General features: G+C 39.4%; 2 protein-coding genes and 2 long non-coding RNA genes across 9 annotated transcripts; 3 read left to right on the forward strand and 1 right to left on the reverse strand.

Moving 5' to 3' along the window:
• Positions 1 to 6,142: 6,142 nt before the first annotated feature.
• On the forward strand, positions 6,143 to 8,486 carry LOC141776265 (uncharacterized). Of its 2 annotated transcripts, none has more exons than XR_012595719.1 (3): positions 6,143 to 6,369; positions 7,436 to 7,505; positions 8,346 to 8,486. It is a non-coding gene; the product is annotated as an uncharacterized LOC141776265 (long non-coding RNA). The 2 variants fall into 2 exon arrangements; XR_012595718.1 differs by lacking the exon at positions 6,143 to 6,369 and adding an exon at positions 7,042 to 7,260.
• Positions 8,487 to 11,949: 3,463 nt separating this feature from the next.
• Positions 11,950 to 15,476, forward strand: LOC141777010 (uncharacterized). Of its 4 annotated transcripts, none has more exons than XM_074650921.1 (2): positions 11,950 to 14,865; positions 15,106 to 15,476. In XM_074650921.1, exon 1 carries the CDS (start codon positions 12,132 to 12,134, stop codon positions 14,541 to 14,543), a length of 2,412 nt encoding a protein of 803 aa, XP_074507022.1. In that variant the 5' UTR covers positions 11,950 to 12,131; the 3' UTR covers positions 14,544 to 14,865; positions 15,106 to 15,476. The 4 variants fall into 4 exon arrangements, with proteins under 4 accessions (XP_074507022.1, XP_074507023.1, XP_074507020.1 ...); XM_074650922.1 differs by having other exon boundaries at positions 15,224 to 15,476; XM_074650919.1 differs by having other exon boundaries at positions 11,950 to 14,818; positions 15,065 to 15,476.
• On the reverse strand, positions 14,579 to 15,065 carry LOC141777012 (uncharacterized). The gene is made up of 2 exons (XR_012595828.1): positions 14,857 to 15,065; positions 14,579 to 14,742 (listed from the first exon to the last, which is right to left on the reverse strand). It is a non-coding gene; the product is annotated as an uncharacterized LOC141777012 (long non-coding RNA).
• Positions 15,477 to 17,560: 2,084 nt separating the features above from the next.
• Positions 17,561 to 24,943, forward strand: metap1d (methionyl aminopeptidase type 1D (mitochondrial)). Of its 2 annotated transcripts, XR_012595829.1 has the most exons (11): positions 17,561 to 17,640; positions 19,876 to 20,036; positions 20,202 to 20,351; positions 21,000 to 21,148; positions 21,270 to 21,312; positions 21,391 to 21,554; positions 21,678 to 21,775; positions 22,519 to 22,566; positions 22,653 to 22,731; positions 23,098 to 23,904; positions 23,950 to 24,943. XR_012595829.1 is itself a non-coding variant. In XM_074650924.1 (10 exons), the coding sequence occupies exons 1-10, from the start codon at positions 17,598 to 17,600 to the stop codon at positions 23,180 to 23,182; spliced, it is 1,020 nt and encodes a 339-aa protein (XP_074507025.1). In that variant the 5' UTR covers positions 17,561 to 17,597; the 3' UTR covers positions 23,183 to 24,943. The 2 variants fall into 2 exon arrangements, 1 of the variants encoding a protein (XP_074507025.1); XM_074650924.1 differs by having other exon boundaries at positions 23,098 to 24,943.
• Positions 24,944 to 25,620: the final 677 nt, after the last annotated feature.

The raw sequence follows: 25,620 nt of genomic DNA on the forward strand, positions 1-25,620 counted from the left end.
CTCTCTCTCTCAGCAGCTGTGTTTTAGTCCCATTGATGTATAGTCCCAGCATGAAAACGAAACCATAAATACAAACTGATCAATCAGGCAACCGATAAAATTAATAATCAATTAGTCAATAAATGTATATCAAGTAACTTGAAAGTAATGTGCTTTTATTGTGATGGGGGAACTGTATCCTGCAGTATATATACTCTCTCTCTCTCTCTCTCTCTCTCTCTCTCTCTCTCTCTCTCTCTCTCTCAATATTTCAATTAATTTTCAATTAAAATGGCTTTATTGCCATGACGTAACACTGTACATATTGCCAAAGCATATTCAAATGATGACAATTTACAATAGTTACATTTCATTAACAGCAATAAAATAAAATAAAAATAATTTTCAATCAATCAATTGGAACAACGATATAAACAGGAAACGAAGCAAATTAACAAACAATCAAACAACAACAACAACAAGGTGCAGACAGCTGTCCCTGTCCCTCAGTTTATGTCCCTGTCCCTCAATTTATGGCAGACAGCAACATAGACTGCTACCAGCTCACAGCTCTTAGTGTCCTCCCCCAGTAGGATGAATAATGTATCTTCATCTGAGAGCTCTCTCTCTCTCACACACACACACACACACACACACACACACACACACACACTTAAGCTGATGCAACTGGTGTTTACCTTGCACTGATATGAAATTACAGATTCACAAACTTTTGTATGAAACCTGGAAGCTCTCTCCTCACCCCTTCTCCACCACTACTACTACTACTAGGCTATTAAGATAAGATAACATTACTTTATTAGTCCCGCAGTGGGGAAATTTGCAGTGTACAGCAGCAAAGGGGATAGTGCAAAAAACAAGATGCATCAGCTAACACGGTAAATAAAAAAAGAAGCTAAACAAAGTGTAACAAAATATGAACCATTTAAATAGAAGGAAGTATAAAAATAGGAGCAGTATATACAGTATTGACAATAAACAGACTATTAACAAAATTGCACAAGTGGAAAATTATATTGCACAGTGAGAATGAAATGAAATTCCACCTGAAAATATTGCACATTATGAATTACACCTTAGTAGTAATAATGACAATGATATTGTAAAGTCATTATACAGTATAGTGCAGTTATTGTCAGTTTTTGATGTGTAAGTGTAAGTGGTCTACTGGGAGCAGTGCCGGGTACTACTACAGTGGTGGAAGAACTACTTTTACTTAAGTAAAAGTAGCAACACTAGTGTAAAAATACTCTGTTACAAAGTTAAAAGTCCAGCATTCAAATCTTACTTTAAGTAAAGATTAATAAAAAAAATTAGGTACAAATTAAGTAAAAAGTAATATAAAAATATACATCCAAAGAGTAAAAGTAGCCTACTCATTATGCAAAATGTCCCATTTCAGAATGATATATATCAAATCACTGGATGATAAATAGTGATATTATGGAGCATTAAGGTGTAAGCATCACTAATGCTGCAGCTGGTAATGATGGAGGTTTATATAATAGCGTTAGCTTCCACAGCCACTTGTTGTTGTGACCGCGTGGGAGGAGGAGCGGTTGCCCCGGTAACGTTTGCCCCCCCCCCCCCCCCCCCCCAGCTGCGCGCACTTCTCTGCTCTGACGTCACAGCTGTTCAAAGGAGGAATTCCAGATCAATGGAATCAATGGCTTAAAGCATTTGGTTGCCAATCTCCATTTTCCCACCACTCACACAGACACAAACTCGTGTATCACATTAAGGACATCAACTTGATCTGGATATTGGCAATATCAAGATCAAACCAAACCAAACAGGACTGTTCGATCACGGAAAGAACAGTTTTTTATTCCCCCTGAGTTTCACAAATTCAGACAAACTCTCTCAGCATAATGTTTCTAGGTCTGGGTTTTCTTGTGGGTGCTATTGTCACTAAAACTATCAGAAGGCTCCTTGAGCCATACCTCAGTAAAGATGACAGCAGTGGAGATGAAGAAAGGGAAGAAATCAGTTCAGTTCCAGAAAGCAGTTATGACGAGTTGAGCACTGGAGATGAAGAAACCACCCAACCTGCTAGTACCACTGACCATAACACCAGAGAATCAGAGGCCGACTCAGGCATCAGCACTGCTGGAGAATGTGAAGCCGTTCCTGCACCACAAATGGAAGATATCAGTTCAGTTGAAGAAATCAGTTACGACGAGTGGAGCACTGGAGATGAAGAAACCACCCAACCTGCTAGTACCACTGACCATATCACCAGAGAAACAGAGGCCGACTCAGGCATCAACACTGCTGGAGAATGTGCAGCTGTTCCTGCACCACAAATGGAAGATATCAGTTCAGTTCAAGAAATCAGTAACGACAAGTGGAAAATTGGAGATGAAGAAATCCTCCCACCTGCTGCTACCACTGACCATATCACCATTGAATCAGAGGCCGACTCAAGAATCAGCAAGGAGATCTGCAAATTTCCAAACAGATTCAACAATTCTTCGATGAATGCAACATTGCAAGCTGCACTAAACCTGAAAGTTGTGCGGGAGAAATTGATGAAACGACAACCAGAGTATTTGACACAGCTCTCAACATCACCAGCATTTATGAGACTGTTTTTGGAAGCCCTCCACAACCCAGGGAGGAGTTTCATTCTACCAGAACTCGCTGAGATTTTGGCAGAATTGAGCAACACAGTGCCGTCATTGTGCTTTTCACAGACTATTGATCCACTGGATTTATTACAACATGTGCTGGCTTGGTTAAATGACTGTGGGGTACGAACAACTACTCAGGTGACAGAGGAATGCAAGTGTGAAGAATGTAAAAGCACCTGTTGTAAATGCACCACGAACCTGGGCAGCATTTATTTTCTACCTTCACCATGTCTGTATGGTTCAACTGCCTCTCTTCTCAGACATGCTATCAATGAAGGCCAGTGCGCAAGATACTGTGACACATGTGGCTCCGCAGCAGAGAGACTAGAAATGTGGGATAACGTCCCTGACATTCTCACCCTGAATCTGTATCGAGCAGCAAATCCTTTCTGCACGGTACTCAGAGACCCCGTGGATCCAACTCCCCACATAGTAATTCCTGTGGGAGAAAACAAAACACAGGTCTACTCCCTGTCCTCTGTAATTTGTCAGAGAGACAGTGACGAAGACTCCGGGCACATGTGGTCCTATTTGTTTTCTGATCCTATGAAGGGTACTACCATCAAGGCTGACGATGATCGCATATCAGTCGTATCAGGAGACATGCCAGCTGACATCTACAGACATGGGATAATTTACCTCTATGAGAAGTACACTTAAGTTGCCTCTGGAGCAGAGGATTAGCGTGGGTTTTCTCCGGGTGCTCCGGTTTCCTCCAGCAGTCCAAAGACATGCAGGTTAATTGTTGACTTTAAATTGACCATAGGTGAAAATGTGAGCATTTCCTCCCACAGTCTGTACAGTTGTATTGTATAGTTGTCTGTCTCTATGTGTCAGCCTGTGATAGGCTGGCAACCTGTTCAGAAGTGGGTATACTCCGGGTGCTCCGGTTTCCTCCCACAGTCTGTACAGTTGTATTGTATTGTATTGTATAGTTGTCTGTCTCTATGGCCCCGTTCACACCTGGTATTAACATGAATAAAGGCAGACACGGGCGCTTGTCAGCCAGGAAACGGCCTCTGTGCTCTGCTGTATGTAGACTAGGCACGCGAAGTGCATTATTATCATACTGTCGGAGATGTGTCGGTGTTTTTGTTCCGCTGCTTTGCGCGGAGCTGACAACCGCCCGCCCGCCTGTTCTCTGTCCTCCCCGGCTCTCTGGAGCACTGTACCCTGCTGTTGTCTGGCAAAAGCCGGTACAATATCCTTTTATTTTGATGTTAATACACCATACCAGAATTAACGAATATATAGGATATTACTACTGACATTCATGTAATATCACGTCACAACGGCTGCTGTATTAGCCATGTGTTTACTACGTGTTCATTTGCATATGGGGCAGGAAAGTGAGATCGGATCACAAGTGGCTACTGAAGACGCATGTGGAGACGCATTTTAATGCCAGGTGTGAACAGACGTACTTAAAGCTGTCCACTTGTGATCGGTTCACTGAGGACGCATGTTAATACCAGGTGTGGACAGGGCCTAAGTGTCAGCCTGTGACAGGCTGGCAACCTGTTCAGGGTGGGTTTACTCCGGGTGCTCCGGTTTCCTCCCACAGTCTATACAGTTGTATTGTATTGTATTGTATAGTTGTCTGTCTCTATGTGTCAGCCTGTGATAGGCTGGCAACCTGTTCATGGTGGGTTTACTCCGGGTGCTCCGGTTTCCTCACACAGTCTGTACAGTTGTATTGTATAGTTGTCTGTCTCTATGTTTCAGCCTGTGATAGGCTGATAAGTAAATATAATAATATGTAAATAAATAAATAAATAAAAAACTTGAATTCAAATGACAGATAATGTATTGGTTTCGATATTTTTGTTTTTTTTTGTTTTTTTAATTAGGATATGGACGATGTGAATGGCATGATGAAATTCACTGGGCAGAAGTTTAATTTTCTGCTGTGGATAATAATAATAATTAAAAAATTATCTTTAGTACCTGCTTTCTCTGATTCACCTCATTTACCAGCAGCAGAATTTCTTTCCTGCACCACTTTGGTTTTCTTTACTTTCAGCCAATTTGTTATTCTTTCATCATGGTTTATATATTTAAATGTCATAGATTGTTGTCTTTCTCACTTCTGAAGCAAATTATAGGGATTCACCCAAATAGAATTAACCTTAACATTGAAATCAAGTGCTCAAAAATGAACAATGGGGCAGATGTAGGTTAAATCATCTCTTGGCTATTCTTCTCTTTTTATACATATGATTAATCATGTCATTACTTGAGAGCTGCTCTTAAAGGATACTTCTACACTTGTATCTGCATTTTTTAAGTACAATTACACAAGTTTGTGTAATGTTACAATTAATGCCTAAACAGGATAACCAGATTTAGCCGGTAGAGGGGCACTGGGGCAAAAGTAATCTGTGGGCCTCTGTACTGACCCATTGATTGGTGTAATTTGGTTAAACAAAAAGTTAACTAAGAATATACATCATGTACATTTTTGCACAAGCTGACAAGACATATAACAATGCAGAATCTACTTGAAAGCCCATTATCACTTGAGTTTGTTTGTGCTTTGGTTGTGCTAATATCAAAGTAATTTGCAATTAATCAAATGACCACAAACCAAGAGATACGCAATACATTTGGGGCCAAAGCATCATATTAAAAGACTGTTTTTATCTGCATTTTTGAAATATATAAATAAGCTACTACATTTGGTGGACTATATAGTTGGTATTTTATTTTATTTTATTTTGTGGTTAATGTATGTGCATGTAAACACATCACTATTTATCTTTTTTTCTGCTACTGATAAACACCAAGCACCAGAGATGTGTATGGGAACATTTTTGGACTTCCCTGAATAATTGAATTCTTCATTTGCCTCATTTACAAGCAAATTGATTCATAAACAGATATAACGTGTGGTCTTCTCAGTTAATAGAAATTCTTGAGGATGAAAACAGACATGCAGGTTCCAATTTTTCACTGAAGCTGTGATGGCAATAAACATTTGTTTTTTTCACCGTGTTACCATTACATCCGATGATTGCCAAGTATCAACAGTATCAAGAGGTAGGTCCATGGAGTCAGACCAAAATGGGATCACATACTTCTATTATATACTTCTTCTCTCCTACCGGGTTAATGTGGCCACTCTCCCATTAAAATGCTGCTTAGGCATTAATAGTAATATTCAACTAAATATGGTATTTCAATATTTCTGCTTTTACATTGATGACCAAGCTTGATAGTGCGTGTCAGTGTTTTATATATATATATATGTATGTATGTATGTATGTATGTATGTATGTACACTGTAAGACTTCGATGTAAATTTACAGCGAGATTCTAACAGTTACATACTGTAAAATGCTTTTACTGTATATTACTGTGAAAGCAATGCATTCTGGGAGTCAGAACGCTTGCTCCCATGATCCCAGCGGTCAAGTGTATCTTTTCACAGTAATCTACTGCTGCCGCTGAGAATCTCGGGAAAATAAATTAACGGCTATTTTTCTAAATTCTCGCGCGTATTTTTTTCGAGTTGACCGTTGAGCGCCGCAGCTCAACGGCTCAACGGTCAACAGCTCAACGGTCAACGGTCACTCTGGCAGCAGCAGCAGCAGCAGCATCGTTGTTGTCCAGTGCAACTTGAGGAGAGACAGCAGCAGTTTGGATAAACACTTTTTATTTTCACCACCGCCAGTTCCATTTTGATCGTCAGACCAGACGAAGGGAAACTCCAGTGGTTACATTACGTTACTTTATGGTAAGTCAAATCATCAAGTTGTATTGTACCTTTGCTAACACAGTGCACGTTCCTCCATGGATGTACATTAGCTAGCTAACGGTAGGTCGTTAGCTATTCTTAGCTTTGTCTATATTTCAATACTCATTAGTATCACAGGTAACAAACATCAGTAGTCTATCTTATATTCACGGTAGCTAGCTAGCGCTAGCACGTTAGCTAGCGCTAGCTCGTTAGTTAGCGTTAGCTCGTTAGCTAGCTGGTTTTAGCTTAGTCAGCATTTAAATTCTCAATATAATTACTAATAGGTAGCAGCAATCTAAAAGGGAGACGAGGCAGTATCTATCTTGTGTTTCAAGAATGTTCAACTGTCAATTTTGCCGCCATGCATGTGGTACTAAATATGCCTTTGTTAGGCATATGAAAGTTCACCAAAACACCCCACACATCACATTTAAATGTGCTTTCCACGATTGTTACCGTTCATTTGGCAAAGTTACAGCTTTAAAATGCCATGTATATAGAGATCACCCAGATCAGAGGGAGTCAAGCTTGAGGGAAGGATGTTCTGGCATAAGGACATTAACATTAGACGTTTTATCATGCCACATCGATTTCTGTACTGTCAAATGTGACAGTTTGTCTACATTATTTTCTCACTTGAAGACTCACATTAAAGAGGGGAAACCAGTCTTATGTCCATTCACAAATTGTGGTAAAATGTTTACTGTGATATCCACTTTTTCATCACACTTGTCAAGAACACATAAAGGTTGTGTAGTTGGTAATCTTTTGAGTCAGATCAGGTCAGGTAGAGATGATGGAGAGAATACTGTTGAGCAAGCAGGGTGCTCACATGAGCATGCAGGGTGCTTCAAATAGAAGAGAGATGTCCTCATCTTGCAGGCAGATGTGAGTATAACTGATGTAGTTTATTTCAGATTAAGACATTGAAATGCAATGAGTGGAGCTCAGTGTGATTTTAAAAATAATTTCTTTAAACAGGAAAATTGATGACAACTATAGTTAAAGCATTGTTTAATTGTATTAACTTAGAATTGCAATGCCTTTATTGTCTCCTATATAGGTGTCAGACACAGCGGCGACTGTGAAGACATCCCTCACCCTTCCTGATAGCCCTTGGTTGATCATTCTAGGTAAGCACTAAGCCCCACGTTTCTACTTACACTGTACTAGTGCACATATGCAGAGTACTTCTATTGAGCCTGTCAGCAGGCAGTCAGAAGGTGTGGGGCAGGCAGGAAGACGCTGCTTGCCACTGGAGTTGGAGTTCAGTTGTAGTGAGTTTCTATGGTTATGTCTTCTATATTGTATATAATACACACAACTTTACATTCTTATAAATAGATACTGATTCTGAAACAGTTGTGCATACAGAAATGGATAAATAAATATGTAGTTTTAGATGGTTAATAAATAGTTGACTATAATACATACACAGTGGGCTATGTTTTAGTTAATAAATAGTTGACTCTATAATACATACACAGTAGGCTACGGAATAATAATTTCTCTGATTCTTCTCTGATATGTAAATAGTTTGTTTAAGCTTTTCTCTCACTCTTTCTGGATTAGGGTGTTCCTATAGCTTGTAAATATGTAAATAGTTCGTTTGATATTCTCCCTCCCTTTGTAGATTTTATTTTATTTGTATTAACTTTTTTACTTGATTTCTCCTTCACTGCAACGGACACAACCACTAAGCTTTATGAAAATGAGTGCGCGATGGTGTCGCAAGTATGTAAATGGCTACCTGGATACATCAAAGAGCAGTACAGTAGATGAGTAGCATCTCGCATCCTACATCAAGAATTCCTGATATCTAGCGGAGGCTTACATTTTTTTAGAAAGGTTTTCAAATATCAGTTGGAAATGCCAATACCATACAAAAACAATAAAGCGGTAAGTGGCCACTTGATAATTCGTCAAATGGTCAATTTGGTATTCAGCCTAAAGCTTTTTGCATTGTGTTTCAGGTCCAATGATTTCCGACCAGCGCTGGATGGTAAGCATCGAGGGTCAGGTGGTGTGTGAAGGGGCATTGTCTGCGTTGGGGCTTGCTGTTGTCTTCACATCCTACTACAACTTCAACCTCCAATATCAGGATCACGCTGCCTGGACACTTGAATTCATACAGAAGTAAGTTTGAATTCCATATAGTCATTTGTGTCAGATGTTTGGGCCTTACAGCTATCCTTGTATCTATCTATGTGTGATAGACATACGATCAGAGAGTAGGGTATGGAGAGTTCATTCCAAAATAAGCTTAAATGATCACTTGGATGTTTGGGTGTGTATGTGTGGTTCTAAAATATATACAAGAAACATAACAGTATTAGCCTTCAATAATATCATTTCATATATAAATTAATAACCCATTGTTATTAGTCTTGAATAATTAAATTAAATAGATAATTATCAAAGAGTCATCAAGTTACCAAAAAAACTCAATGTTATATTCATATTCCAAAAGTGTGACTCATAAAACATCAGGCAAGTAAGCTATATTAGCAAGAAGTATTTCACCATGTCCACGTGTATCTACTCTAATATGCATTGCAAACATAAAGCATGAAAAAGAACGATTTGGGGACTTATAATAAATCAGGTATTATTTATACTAACAATATTTAGCGGTCTAATTTTAGGTAAGAGGTGGTTTGATTCACATTTGTGTCTTTTTGTTTTACCTTGCTATGCCTTGTAGATGCTGTGTCAGGATCAACCCAGAGAGAGGGACAAAGGCACGACAGGGAAAGGTGACCAGCAAGAAGAGCGGGGAAATGGTTCATAAGAAAGGGACATCCCTGAATCCTCATGTTTGCACCCTCCTGCGGAAGCTCATGGATTTCGAGTGGGACTTTGTGTGAGTTTAACAATCACATCCCTGACTCTGTCTGTAGAGACAAACCCTCCATATCTCACTCAATTACTGAAAATCCCTTTATGTCTGTGTCTCACTTATTCACAATGTTATTTTTTATTTAATTTTGCTTAAACTGTTCAACCTGGCATTATTTATACGTTTAATAATTGACCATATTGAGCCAGCACACAGTATTGTTCAACAGTATTGTTCTGTCTAGTGAACCCCCGCAGTGTAACGGGGGAGGCTATTTCATTTTGAAACAGAAAAGTTACAGTATTTACTCAGTCCACAAAGTACAAATGTTTTAAGCCCGTCACTTACTCATACACTCACACATGAATTCATTCATTCACAACAGTATTTTTATTTGTAATGGCTATTTTTGTATTTTTGAATTTTATTCTATTTACAATGTTCAACCTGGCATTATTTCTACGTTTAATATTGAAGATGTTTAGCCAGCACGCAGTATTGTTCAATAGGATGGTTCTGTCTAGTGAACCCCCTCAGTGTAACAGGGGAGGCTATTTAATTTTGAAACAGAAAGGTTATGGTATTTACTCAGTCCATGGACTCAGATATTCATACACAGTCAAATATACACCCTCACTCAGTCAGTCAGATACACACACACACACACACACACTGTGTCTCTTACTCACAACTCATCACACCATTTTTATTTGTAAGAGCTTGAGTATTTGAATGTTTTATTTGGATGTTATTTTCTGTCAAACTCAGGTTATTATAATAAACAAGAATAATATGAATATGCCATGTTGTTGTGTTTATTGTTCAAAATTGTTATTTTTCATTTGCTTGTTAGTTTTTATAGATGCTTAAGATACTGTAATTTGTGGAATTATTACAGGAAATTATTGGACATTTTGATTACAACAAGTTACTGTATTTCTCTGATACAGTAGAGATACTGTAAATTGTACAGTATCTTGCTGGTGAAACTGCAACCAATAAATTACTGTATTTGGAATTATTACAGCAAGTTACTGTATGCTCTGATTACAGTAAGCTGCTGTATTCTTTTGATACAGTACAGATACTGTAAATTGTACAGTAACTTACTGGCGAAACTGCTGCCAGTATTTTACTGTAATTTCTGAAATATTACAGCAAATTACTGTCTGCTTTGATTACAGTAAGTTGCTGTATTCTTTGATACAGTACAGATACTGTAAATTTTACAGTAACTTACAGGAGAAACTGCTGCCAGTATTTTACTGTAATTTTTGAATTATTACAGCAAATTACTGTATGCTTTGATTACAGTAAGTTGCTGTATTCTTTGATACAGTACAGATACTGTAAATTTTACAGTAAAATACTGGCAGCAGTTTCTCCTGTAAGTTACTGTAATTTTACAGGAAAAAGTTTTACAGTGTATGTATATGTATGCATGTATATATATGTAACCCACGTGCTGTGGCCTCTCTGCACACCCTAGGACTCTGCGTTGTGTTTATTATTGTGTGATGGGGTATGGTGCAGAGAAAAGGAAACACCGTCACAGGACTTCTGGATTGTGGTCGAGACCGGGAACACTTTATTCGTCCACAACGGTCTGGGTATCATCGGCTGTCATCTCAACTGTTGGTCCACAACCTTATGAAGCAGTGAAAGCAAAGTAAACCTCCGTGAGGAAATACATTCTAGTACAAAAGTAAACAGAGAAAAATAATAATCTAACACTGAAAGTAAATTACAACACATAAAATGATATAAGGCACTCTTAACATAAGATCTAACGTTAATTTATTCATTCATTTAAATGAAGCAGCAAGACAGATATCAGACAATAACTGAAAAGGCTAATTCTCCAGCCTGCACTATGTTCTCCTCCCCTGAGAGGGCGCTCTGCTCGTACACAGTAACAAGCCAACATTACGCCCACTATTTACATATAAAACATATCTTCACACTTTTCCAACTCACGCCAAAGTGAAAGACAACATCTTAATTATCACTTTAGTTGAACAGATTAACTGGAAGGGTGTATTTAATGAATATATTTTACGATGATGCGGGCCGCCATGCTTACCTTATGAAGCAGTGAAAGCAAAGTAAACAAGAAAAAATGGCGTCCCACACTCATTTCATAACTACTGTGTCCTGTAACAGACAAACATGGATAATTGCTCAATTCTGGATGGGAATTACAGCGACACCTGGTGGCTGATTTAGACTACTGCCTTACATCATCATTAGTGCTGTCTTTTACTGTCTTAATTCATCTTCAGTTCAATCAATATGAGCCGGTCACAGCTGGTTGTAATCAACATAGATGTCACATTGTTTGTACATTCTTGTTGACTGTAACAGACCCCTGCAGAGTCCGATCAGATACCACTATCACATATGAGGTATAAGACTTGAGTTATGAGATTGTCTTGTGTTGCTGGTTGCTGGCTAACGTTAGCGGTTAGCCCTCAGTCGCCAAATGTCAATACAACATTGCTGATTATGTCCGATACAAATGTAAACGAACGTTAGCTAACGTTAGCTTGTTGTTGTGACCGTGGGGGAGGAGGAGCGGTTGCCCCGGTAACGTTTCTCTGTGATGATGCTGCACAGAAATCCGTTCCATTCCAGAACATTATGACGTCACAGTTGATGACACAAAGGACGAGTTCCACATCAAAGGAGGAATTCCAGATAAATGGAATTGAATCAATGGCTTAAAGCATTTTGTTGCCAATCTCCATTTTCCCACCACTCACACAGACACAAACTTGTGTATCACATTAACGACATCAACTTGATCTGGATATTGGCAATATCAAGACCAAACCAAACCAAACAGGACTGTTCGATCACGGAAAGAACAGTTTTTTATTCCCCCTGAGTTTCACAAATTTAGACAAACTCTCTCAGCATAATGTTTCTAAGTCTGGGTTTTCTTGTGGGTGCTATTGTCACTAAAACTATCAGAAGGCTCCTTGAGCCATACCTCAGTAAAGATGACAGCAGTGAATATGAAGAAATGGAACAAATCAGTTCAGTTCCAGATAGAAGTTATGACGAGTTTAGCATTGGAGATAAAGAAATTACTTCACCTGCCTGTCCCACTGACTATATCACCAGAGAATCAGAGGCCGACTCAAGCATCAGCACTGCTGGAGAATGTGAAGCTGTTCCTGCACCACAAATGGAAGAAATCAGTTCAGTTCAAGAAATCAGTTACAATGAGTTGAGCATTGGAAATGAAGAAATCCTCCCACCTGCTGGTACCACTGACCATATCACCAGAGAATCAGAGGCCGACCCAAGAACCAGCACTGCTGGAGAATGTGCAGCTGTTCCTGCACCACAAATGGAAGATATCAGTTCAGTTCAAGAAATCAGTTACAATGAGTTGAGCATTGGAAATGAAGAAATCCTCCCACCTGCTGGTACCACTGACCATATCACCAGAGAATCAGAGGCCGACCCAAGAACCAGCACTGCTGGAGAATGTGCAGCTGTTCCTGCACCACAAATGGAAGATATCAGTTCAGTTCAAGAAATCAGTTACGAAGAGTTGAACATTGGAGATGAAGAAATCCTCCCACCTGCTGGTACCACTGACCATATCACCAGAGAATCAGAGGCCGACCCAAGAACCAGCACTGCTGGAGAATGTGCAGCTGTTCCTGCACCACAAATGGAAGATATCAGTTCAGTTCAAGAAATCAGTTACGAAGAGTTGAACATTGGAGATGAAGAAATCCTCCCACCTGCTGGTACCACTGACCATATCACCAGAGAATCAGAGGCCGACCCAAGAACCAGCACTGCTGGAGAATGTGCAGCTGTTCCTGCACCACAAATGGAAGATATCAGTTCAGTTCAAGAAATCAGTTACGAAGAGTTGAACATTGGAGATGAAGAAATCCTCCCACCTGCTGGTACCACTGACCATATCACCAGAGAATCAGAGGCCGACCCAAGAACCAGCACTGCTGGAGAATGTGCAGCTGTATCTGCACCACAAATGGAAGATATCAGTTCAGTTCAAGAAATCAGTTACGAAGAGTTGAACATTGGAGATGAAGAAATCCTCCCACCTGCTGGTACCACTGACCATATCACCAGAGAATCAGAGGCCGACCCAAGAACCAGCACTGCTGGAGAATGTGCAGCTGTTCCTGCACCACAAATGGAAGATATCAGTTCAGTTCAAGAAATCAGTTACGAAGAGTTGAACATTGGAGATGAAGAAATCCTCCCACCTGCTGGTACCACTGACCATATCACCAGAGAATCAGAGGCCGACCCAAGAACCAGCACTGCTGGAGAATGTGCAGCTGTTCCTGCACCACAAATGGAAGATATCAGTTCAGTTCAAGAAATCAGTTACGACGAGTTGAACATTGGAGATGAAGAAATCCTCCCACCTGCTGCTACCACTGACCATATCACCAGAGAATCAGAGGCCAACTCAAGAATCAGCAATGAGATCTGCAGATTTCCAAACAGATACAACCATTCTTGCATGAATGCAACATTGCAAGCTGCACTAAACCTGAAAGTTGTGCGGGAGAAATTGATGAAACTGCAACCAGAGTATTTGACACAACTCTCAACATCACCAGCATTTGTGAGACTGTTTTTGGAAGCCCTCCACAACCCAGGGAGGAGTTTCATTCTATCAGAACTCGCTGAGATTTTGGCAGAATTGAGCAACACAGTGCCGTCATTGTGCTTTTCACAGACTATTGATCCACCGGATTTATTACAACATGTGCTGGCCTGGTTAAATGACTGTGGGGTACGAACAACTACTCAGGTGACAGAGGAATGCAAGTGTGAAGAATGTAAAATCACCTGTTGTAAATGCACCACGAACCTGGGCAGCATTTATTTTCTACCTTCACCATGTCTGTATGGTTCAACTGCCTCTCTTCTCAGACGTGCTATCAAAGAAGGCCAGGGTGCAAGATACTGTGACGCATGTGGCTCCGCAGCAGAGAGACAAGAAGTGTGGGATAACGTCCCTGACATTCTCACCCTGAATCTGTCTCGAACGGAAAATGCTTTGTGCACGGTACTCAGAGACCCCGTGTATCCAACTCCTCACATAGTAATTCCTGTGGGAGAAAACAAAACACAGGTCTACTCCCTGTCCTCTGTAATTTGTCAGAGAGACAGTGACGAAGACTCCGGGCACATGTGGTCCTATTTGTTTTCTGATCCTGTGAAGGGTACTACCATCAAGGCTGACGGTGATCGCATATCAGTCGTATCAGGACACATGCCAGCTGACATCTACAGACATGGGATAATTTACCTCTATGAGAAGTGCACTTAAATTGCCTCTGGAGGAGAGGATTAGCATGGGATTTCTCCGGGTGCTCCGGTTTCCTCCCAAAGTCCAAAAACATGCAGGTTAATTGTTGGCTTTAAATTGACCATAGGTGAGAATGTGAGCATTTCCTCCCACAGTCTGTACAGTTGTGTTGTATTGTATAGTTGTCTGTCTCTGTGTCAGTCTGTGATAGGCTGGCAACCTGTTCAGAAGTGGGTATACTCCGGGTGCTCCAGTTTCCTCCCACAGTCTGTACAGTTGTATTGTATTGTATAATTGTCTGTCTCTATGTGTCAGCCTGTGATAGGCTGGCAACGTGTTCAGGGTGGTTATAAATTTGTATTAGCCATGTGTTTACTACGTGTTCATTTGCATATGGGGCGGGGAAGTGAGATCGGATCACAAGTGGCCACTGAAGACGCATGTAGAGACGCATTTTAATGCCAGGTGTGAACAGATGTACTTAAAGCTGTTCACTTATGATCAGATCACTGAGGACGCATGTTAATACCAGGTGTGAACAGGGCCTAAGTGTCAGCCTGTGATAGGCTGGCAACCTGTTCAGGGTGGGTTTACTCCGGGTGCTCCGGCTTCCTCCCACAGTCTATACAGTTGTATTGTATTGTATTGTATAGTTGTCTGTCTCTATGTGTCAGCCTGTGATAGGCTGGCAACCTGTTCAGGGTGGGTTTACTCCGGGTGCTCCGGTTTCCTCCCACAGTCTGTACAGTTGTATTGTATAGTTGTCTGTCTCTATGTGTCAGCCTGGGATAGGCTGGCAACCTGTTCAGGGTGGGTTTATTCCGGGTGCTCCGGTTTCCTCCCACAGTTTGTACAGTTGTATTGTATAGTTGTCTGTCTCTATGTTTCAGCCTGTGATAGGCTGATAAGTAAATATAATAATATGTAAATAAATAAATAAATAAAAAACTTGAATTCAAATGACAGATAATGTATTGGTTTCGATATTTTAGTTTTTTTTTTTTTTTTTAATTAGGATATGGACGATGTGAATGGCATGATGAAATTCACTGGGCAGAAGTTTAATTTTCTGCTGTGGATAATAATAATAATTAAAAAAATATCTTTAGTACCTGCTTTCTCTGATTCACCTCATTTACCAGCAGCAGAATTTCTTTCCTGCACCACTTTGGTTTTCTTTACTTTCAGCCAATTTGTTATTCTTTCATCATGGTTTATATATTTAAATGTCATAGATTGTTGTCTTTCTCACTTCTGAAGCAAATTATAGGGATTCACCCAAATAGAATTAACCTTAACATTGAAATCAAGTGATCAAAAATGAACAATGGGGCAGATGTAGATTAAATCGTCTCTTGGCTATTCTTCTCTTTTTATACATATGATTAATCATGTCATTACTTGAGAGCTGCTCTTAAAGGATACTTCTACACTTGTATCTGCATTTTTTAAGTACAATTACACAAGTTTGTGTAATGTTACAATTAATGCCTAAACAGGATAACCAGATTTAGCCGGTAGAGGGGCACTGGGGCAAAAGTAATCTGTGGGCCTCTGTACTGACCCATTGATTGGTGTAATTTGGTTAAACAAAAAGTTAACTAAGAATATACATCATGTACATTTTTGCACAAGCTGACAAGACATATAACAATGCAGAATCTACTTGAAAGCCCATTATCATTTGAGTTTGTTTGTGCTTTGGTTGTGCCAATATCAAAGTCATTTGCAATTAATCAAATGACCACAAACCAAGAGATACGCAATACATTTGGGGCCAAAGCATCATATTAAAAGTCTGTTTTTATCTGCATTTTTTCGAAATATATAAATAAGCTACTACAGTTGGTGGACTAAATAGTTGGTATTTTATTTTATTTTATTTTGTGGTTAATGTATGTGCATGTAAACACATCACTATTTATCTTTTTTTTCTGCTACTGATAAACACCAAGCCCCAGAGATGTGTATGGGAACATTTTTGGACTTCCCTGAATAATTGAATTCTTTATTTACCTCATTTACAAGCTAATTGATTCATAAACAGATATAACGTGTGGTCTTCTCAGTTAATAGAAATTCTTGAGGATGAAAACAGACATGCAGGTTCCAATTTGTCACTGAAGCTGTGATGGCAATCAATATTTGTTTTTTTCACCGTGTTACCATTACATCCGATGATTGCCAAGTATCAACTGTATCAAGAGGTAGGCCCATGGAGTCAGACCAAAATGGGATCACATACTTCTATTATATACTTCTTCTCTCCTACCGGGTTAATGTGGCCACTCTCCCATTAAAAGGCTGCTTAGGCATTTATGGTAATATTCCACTAAATATGGTATTTCAATATTTCTGCTTTTACATTGATGACCAAGTTTGTTAGTGTGTCTATCTATCTATCTATAGAAATATATAGATCTATATATCTATAGATCTATATATATATCTATATCTATATCTATATAGATATAGATATATATATATGTATGTATGTATGTTTGTATGTATATTTGTATGTATGTATGTATGTATATATATATCTCTCTCTATATATAGAGAGAGATATATAGATAGATAGATAGATAGTAACTGCAAAACATGTTAGTAAAAAGGCAGTAAAAAAGTAAGTAGTGCAAAGTACAAAGAACAAAAAAATATACCAGATATAAAAATACAAGGAGATGAAGAAAACTGTTAAAAATGAGTATAGTGCAGGGTAACTGTACTATACTATATATATATATCCTTCAGTGTATATATATATATATATATATATATATATACACTGAAGGAAAATAAATAAGGAAATAAATAAATAAAAAATTAAATAAAAATGACACGTGCAAGAGACTACATTTGTTGTGAACTTGTTGTGAATTTTTTAAGCTTTTATGCCTTTTTATTTGATTGACTGATTGATCTAGTCAGAGATAGTATTGAGAGAGGGGTGAGGACTCTGCCCGGATACACGGTGCGCCTGCTCTACCAGCTGAGCTACAGCGTGAACTGTGGATGTAAACTTCCGGTGTAATATTTGACCTCCACACACCACGTGACCACCGATAAAGCTCCATGGCGGCGCCCTGTTCTACAAGACTAGCAACAGGATCAGCAGGTACTGAGCTAAACTCTGTCCATACTCAGATAGACAGCCGACACTAGGGCTGCTCGGACCACCCGGGTCCCTGCGTAGCTTAAGAACAAACACTTATATAACAAATACATTCAAACATGGCAGCAGCTCTGGTGTTTAGTAAGTGAATGGGCGGTGTTTGTCACAACTGCTGTTAGCTATTGCTAACAGTTTATGAGAATAAAGTCATGATATTATGAGAATAAAGTCATAATATTATGAAAATAAAGTCATTATTTAACGAGAATAAAGTCATAATATTACGAGAATAAAGTCATAATATTACGAGAATAAAGTCATAATATTATGAGAATAAAGTCATGATATTATGAGAATAAAGTCATAATATTATGAAAATAAAGTCATAATATTATGAAAATAAAGTCATTATTTAACGAGAATAAAGTCATAATATTACGAGAATAAAGTCATAATTTAACGAGAATAAAGTCATAATATTATGAGAATAAAGTGATAATATTATGAGAATAAAGTCATAATATTACGAGAATAAAGTCATAATATTATGAGAATAAAGTCATAATATTATGAGAATAAAGTCATGATATTATGAGAATAAAGTGATAATATTATGAGAATAAAGTCATGATATTATGAGAATAAAGTGATAATATTATGAGAATAAAGTGATAATATTATGAGAATAAAGTCATGATATTATGAGAATAAAGTGATAATATTATGAGAATAAAGTCATAATATTACGAGAATAAAGTCATAATATTACGAGAATAAAGTGATAATATTATGAGAATAAAGTCATAATATGAGAATAAAGTCATAACATAACGAGAATAAAGTCATAATATAACTAGAATAAAGTCATAATATTATGAGAATAAAGTCATATTACGAGAATAAAGTCATAATATTATGAGAATAAAGTCATAATATAACGAGAATAAAGTCATAATATAACGAGAATAAAGTCATAATATTATGAGAATAAAGTCATAACATAACGAGAATAAAGTCATAATATTATGAGGAAAAAGTTACAATATTATAAAGTAGTAATTTTACTTTCTTTTTTACTCGTAAAGTTATGACTTCATTTTCGTAATATTACGTTTTTTTCTCGTAAATTCATGACTTTATTCTGTAAATCTCAGATGTTTTTTCCCTCAATGTGGCCCTAATACTCCGTAGTCCATTTGCTCTTTGGTCCTCACTGCATTCGACCTATATACTATAAACTTAGACTATAAGCTGTGTTACCTTCATCACAATGCTCAAATGTTTTGCAGCTCCAGAAAGATATTTTTTTATTATTTTTGCCTAAAATGTCTCTTTTGATAGTAAAGGTTGCTGACCCCGGTGCTAACCTGTGTGTCCCTTGTGTGTTATGGACTGATTTCACATCCAATACCTCTGAATATGAAGCAGTGCAGTACAACATTACCGCTAACTATAACCTCAGTTCTAAAACATCATAAAAGACAGAACAGTTGTTTGGATTGCATACAGGTGTACCTAATAAAGTGGCCACTGAGTGTATCTTGCATACCCCCACCCTTATGAACTGCTTATTTAAAGTTCCCAGTGTACACAGCAGACTGTACATTTGCCCAGATACCAACCAGCACTCCTATGCTGGAATAATAAAGTTTTTATGTAATTAATATATCATAATATTATATGTTAATGTGTATTCATTAACATACATAGCATAATTCATTTTGAATAGAAATGATGGTGCACTGACTGTTTTGTTATGTGTGCAAGTTTGCTGTTTGGCAAGGTTAGATAGATATGTCATAAACTGCTCAATATTCAGCATCAGAGACCAGTACTGGCAATAGAAATGTATACAATCAAACAAAGTAGCTTGTGGTCTTCATGTAATACCTGTAGCCCTGACTTGTAGTGACGTATATTATTTTAGTTTATTCCCATATTATTTTGTGCCTTTACCGTATAGTGAAATAAAGGGATTACATGCAATAAAGTTCCCCGGCCAGACTTAAACTGGGAATGTTGCGATTACCTTGTCAGTGAATTAAACCTCGAGGTCACCAGGACACCCCATGTAGTTTCATATTTGAGGAGGTGCTCATCGGCTATAGTTGGACATATTGTCGGGGGATCCCAGACAGCCTCACCATAAGAACTGCTTTTCTACCATTTATTCTTAGCAGAAAACCTTTGTAAAAGAGAACGGCGTCTTCTTCACTGTGTTGCTTTCCTTTTCTCCAGGACTGGGTGGTTTCCTGCGGAGACTTTGTTGTTTAAAAAGCTGTGGTCCCCCCACAGCCCTACTGTGTCAACAACATCGGCACTTCTTCTGGAGGAAGTGGAAAAGTTCTCACAGTGTAGTTCGCCCAGCTACTGTTAGGCCGGCCTGTGCAGTACCCAAGGTACAGTACCTCATGTTTTTTTAGTCCTGCTCAGACAAGTCAGTTAATTTGATATTGTAGTTTGGTCTCCATCTCTAAATAATTACTCTGTTTTAATATGAAGCCTTGGCACAACAATATGACCCACCCTTCGTATCCTGTCTTTCCTCTCTTCCCTGACTGTAGCACATTGTGCGGCCTGACTATGTAGGCACTGGACTGCTCCCAGAATGGCCAGACTACATAGAGATCAAATACCAAGAGCAGATCGAAGGCCTTTCCAGAGCATGTCAGCTAGCCAGACATGTACTGCTTCTAGCTGGACGCAGTCTGAGGGTAAGCAGCCAGGGCTCCTACACTTTTTTCCTAAGTGTCCCGCAACTGTCCCGAATTCTACTTTTAACTGTCCTCTCTGCTGTTGGTTACCAGTCCGCTGTGACCTCCGGCAGGACTAAACGAAAAATAGTTTTTTTTTCGTTTCTGCCACTTTGGATTTAATCCAATATAAAAACTATCAAAAACGTACATGGACCAGAGTTCTGTGAATCTGCACTCGATTGCACTTCCTCAACGACCGGATGTGTGTCTCAGTATACTGTACTGAAATTGAATTACAAGAATGGAATTTGAGTTGTGAAAACTGAATGTGGAAGTATAGAGAGTTGAATTTTCAGTGAGGATCTCTCTCTATGATTGATTTTGTGTGTGTAAGCACGTAGCATAGAGCTTGTGCTGGGCGGTGCCACCTCGCATTTTTCATACCTAACAATTAAAATGATATATATTCCATGGCACATTTAATGTAATAACCTCATTTGTAATTATAAGTCTCTCTACTGTGTGTCCCTAGGTGCTATTTTTATTGTCCCCGGGACAACGGGACATCCTTAATTTTGAGTGTTGTAAGCACCCAATCACTACAAGCAATGTTTGTGTTTCCATGTCATCAAAAACAACGTAATAGTTTTGACCTGTGACTTCCAGGTTGGTATGACCACAGATGAAATAGACTTCATCGTGCACCAGGAGACAATCAAGCACAACGCTTACCCATCCCCTCTCAGATACGGGGGTTTCCCCAAGTCAGTCTGTACATCTGTGAACAACGTGGTCTGCCATGGCATACCTGACAGGTAAATGGGCTGGACATTCACTCATTCAGTTGTACATTATTGAAAGTGTAAGGGATTCTCTGTGTATGCACCATTAATCATTTATTAATTATTTATTATTTTGTATGCCTGTGTCCTGCAGTCGTCAACTTCAAGACGGAGATATCATCAACGTTGATGTCACTGTGAGTTGATGCCTCATACAGACGCACAAACACAGGAAAACACTGCTCCCATCACTGACTTCTGCCTATTCATAATAGGTGTATTTGGATGGTTACCATGGTGACACCTCAGAAACCTTCTTGATTGGCCAGGTGGATGAGGATGGGCAGCGATTGGTGGAAACTGCCAGGCGCTGCCGAGATGAGGCCATCGCTGCCTGCAAGCCGGGCGCACAGCTCTGTGTTATAGGAAACACTATCAGGTGCGCTAAATATACACACAATGTATACACATGTAAAATACATACCTACAAAATACATACCTACCATAAAATCACATTTGCTGTTTCTAATATGTCAACTAATGTCTTTTGTTCTTCTGGCAGTGAAATCGCCCACGCCAGTGGCTTCCAAGTGTGTCCTTATTTCATTGGACATGGAATAGGTTCCTACTTTCATTGCCATCCTGAGATCTGGCACCATGGTAAGTTTGGGTCTGCAGTCAGGAGCACCTGCCCTTGTGTGCATCACATGTGTGTTTGTGTGCATGTATACTATGCGTTTGTCTATACACTCTGTTGGATTTTATGGGTTCATTATATGAGGTCCCGCCCACACACCCGCCCGAGCCAATCGCGAGCCGAGCACGGCCGCAGCTTGCTAACGTGAGCCACCTAGCTGCTACGTTAGCACCACGCTAGCTGTTTGGCTAGAATGACACAACAACTCACCCTAATATCTCTATAAATACATTTATGATGAAATTGACACATATTACACAGACTGGTGACGATTATGGAAAGTTAAAGTTATATTTCCATTCTCGTACAATAACCGATCCTACGACTCCGTGACTCCTTCACTCAGAGCAGCTGTCAATCACAACTGCCAGTCCTGACGTCTCATTCCCTTTTATAGCATTTTTGGGAAAACTTATTTGACGTGTACTTTGACTTTTTAGTTTGGCCGATGTCCCATCCGCTAACAAGGAGGAGGCGGGATTTATGAGCTATACTGCAGCCAGCCACCAGGTGGCGATCCAGATGTTTTGGCTTCACTTAAGAGGAGCTGTCTTGTCGTCCGTCTTTACATACAGTCCCTGTGTGAGGCAAGGATATTGAAAACTGAAATGGGGAAAATAAAAACTAAAAGGGAAACCATGCCCATGTTGCCAAACGGTCTTTTAATAATTAATGAAGAGAATCCTCTTTTTCTCTTTGTTGTCAGCTAATGATAATGACATGACCATGGATGAAGGGATGTCTTTCACAATAGGTGAGTTACCTTTTTCAATTTTTGCATGCACATTTAAGATGCCACTGTGTACGAGCGTGGGGCTGATATCGTGTGTTCGTTTGTAGAGCCCATACTGATGGAGGGGTCTGCAGAGTTTAGAATCCTGAGGGACAAGTGGACCGCGGTGTCTGCAGACGATAAAAGGTACGTGGCGGACAACCAGGAATATCTTGGCTGTGTGTTTGTTAGCAAAACGTTTTTCCCGACTAAATGCTAGAATCAATTGAGCACGTAAAAGCCACAAAACGTAGTTCTACCTACGCTTTAGTTGTGCTGTTAGGCCTATTTCTTAAACCTTGGAGAGAGTCAAGATAGATGTTTCCCCCTGCTTCCAGTCTTCATGCTAAGCTAAGCTAACTGCTTCCTACCTCCAGTTCCATACTTACACACAGACTTAAGAGTGGGATCAATCTTCTCTCACACTCCAAACTCACAAAAAAGCATATTTCCCCACATGTTGAACTATTCCTTTAAACCTTACATGTGTTTTCTTAATTGACATTCATGCAGGTCGGCTCAGTTTGAACACACGGTGGCCATCACATCTGACGGAGTGGATATTCTCACCAAACTGCCAGAAGAGAGCAATCTGTAACCTGAAGGAATCAGAGGCCCTGTTCAGACCTGGCATTAACATGCGTCCTGGGTGATCCAATCACAAGTGGACAGCTCTAAGTACAGATGTGAATGCACACAAGACGCATTGAGGATGGATAGTGAGCCGATCGCTCAGACCACATTCAGAGGTGGTCTGGGTCGCATATGGCCACATTCTTTTAACAGTGTGTACGCAAATGTGTCCTGGGCCACACTGAAGGACCGCCTACTCAACTCACATCCCGCTTGGATCTGCGAGGTTTCTGCGTCCTCAGGTGAATAGACAGGCAGAGGCGAGCCTCGCGGCATGGCAACGGCTTCTGTATCCTGTCCGTACAATATCTATTGACTACATATCTACAGACTAGGCACGGGAATTGCATTGTTTCATACTGTTTGTGATGTGTGGGTGTATATGTTCTAGTGCTTTGCACAGACCTGACACCCACCAGCCTTTCCGCTCGCTCGCTCCCATCCCTCTCTGTACCACACTGTTGCTTGGCAAAGGTAGCGATGTCGTCGGCACGGAGGTTAATAAAATGTATCAAAGTTTACGAATATGTAGGATATTACTACTGACATTCATGTAATATTAGGTCACAACATCCGCTGTATTAGCCGTGTGTTTACTACGTGATTATTTGCATATAGGGGCGGGGAAGTGAGATCTGATCACAAGTGGTCAATGGAGACACATGTGGAGACGCATTCTAATGTCAGGTGTCCACTTGTGATCGGATCACCCAAAACGCATTTTAATGCCAGGTCTGAACAGGGTCTAACAGCTGACCCCCACATCAGCTGTTAGAAATCTCTTTACCTCAAACTACCTGAGAAAACACTGTTGCAACACTGTTTAATGGTTATTCAGCCAGGCGTATTTAAAACGAGCGTGTAGTTTCTACCTCTAAAGTTTATAAAAATAAGTGAAATAAATGTTCTTATTTTGCTTTTAATTCTTAACTAGGGATAATTACACACACAGTATCTGAATATTCAGTTGGAGTGAGTTCAGTTGCCAAAAAACAATCAAATTTTAATAAGTAAAATAATATTTGAATCATCCTTAAAAAAATAAAAACTTCTAATATTTATGTAACTTTACGATACAATCGTCTTCATGTCAGTAATTAAACGCCCCAGAAACATTACAGAGGACATGACCTCAGTGTCCTCAGTGTTGACTATGGCCCTGAATACGAGCTCAGCAGTAGTTATGTTCATGTGCTCAAAACCTTTTGTTCATATTAGATATTTTGTCCTTTCTGTGAGTGGAAATGTGTCTCTTGGTTAAGTGACATACTGTGTCGTCAGGTACAGCCAGTAGATGGCAGCACACACTTTAATAAACTGTACTTTGAGCATGCTGTAGCAAGCACAGGCTTCACATCCTCCCTCCTGTCACTCCCAACACACCACATCTGTCTGTGGCCCATAACCATAAGTGGAAAGCACTGTTAAGTTAATCTAAACCAAGTCTCGATAATGAATCGCTGTTGAACGTCTACTCCCAGGGCCTGAGGCTGATTTAATTATTAACTGCCCAACCTGACAATCGTTTTTTATAGTATTATCAGCTTCCTAATCATGACAGATTGGTTCAGTTCTCTATGTATAGAACTAAAAACTAGAGGGCAAAAATGCTGCTTGGGGGTTGTAAATTCCTCTCGCCAGCATCATCCTTTTGTTCTAGTTGTCCAATTCATCTCTATATCGTTTGTCCACAGGTGGATTTGATAAATAAAAAGATTTGATCCAATATCTCACATGGTTCTTTCTCTCTTTATCTCACCAGCCCTATTTCTTTTTACAGTAACAGCGACATTTCTCACTAAACTCAAATTACAGGTTTGTTAATTGACTCAGAAGTCAGATTACAGTGTGCAGTATGTGAGTGATTAAACGCTTCTCCTACAACCTTATCAAGTCCTCAAAGAGTTCATCTGTCCATAATGCTTTGTGGGGAAATTTATGTTTTTGTAATGATACTTCTCAATGCGTCTGTAACTGAAGAGAGTGTGGTGAAGTGAAGATGCCTCAGAGGGATACAAAAAATACATAGGCGGAGAAATTGGATTCCAGCCCACTGGGTGTGTTTTCACTTCCTGCCAATGTGCTGTGTGTGTGTGTTTGTTTCTGTGCTCATGTCAGTGCCAGTTTGCGGGTGGGGCAGGAAGGATTAGACAAATAAAGGTAGAGCAGCTAATCAGAAGTCTGATCATGTCCAGCCAGGAAATGATTCACATATAATGATTTCATATGATGCAAGACATTATGATGATAAGGATTAAACTTGTGTATTTATTCAGCTTTTATTAAACTAGAGGGACAAAATCTGAATTTTAAACCGTAAAGAAAGACCTCCTAAAACACACTGAACTGAATCTTTATTGTATCTTGGGTTATTTGATGAAGCAATACGTTTGATTTTAGGGC

Source organism: Sebastes fasciatus, chromosome 11, assembly GCF_043250625.1.
Source record: "Sebastes fasciatus isolate fSebFas1 chromosome 11, fSebFas1.pri, whole genome shotgun sequence".
NCBI classification, from domain to species: domain Eukaryota; kingdom Metazoa; phylum Chordata; class Actinopteri; order Perciformes; family Sebastidae; genus Sebastes; species Sebastes fasciatus.

Bases quoted from the DNA above. Each gene is read 5' to 3' on its own strand.
- LOC141777010 (XM_074650921.1), top strand. From the start codon at position 12,132: ATGTTTCTAAGTCTGGGTTTTCTTGTGGGTGCTATTGTCACTAAAACT.
- metap1d (XM_074650924.1), top strand. From the start codon at position 17,598: ATGGCGGCGCCCTGTTCTACAAGACTAGCAACAGGATCAGCAG. The intron at 21,149-21,269 runs GTAAATGGGCTG...TGTGTCCTGCAG, and splicing joins TGCCATGGCATACCTGACAG to TCGTCAACTTCAAGACGGAG. The intron at 21,555-21,677 runs GTGCGCTAAATA...TTCTTCTGGCAG, and splicing joins GTTATAGGAAACACTATCAG to TGAAATCGCCCACGCCAGTG.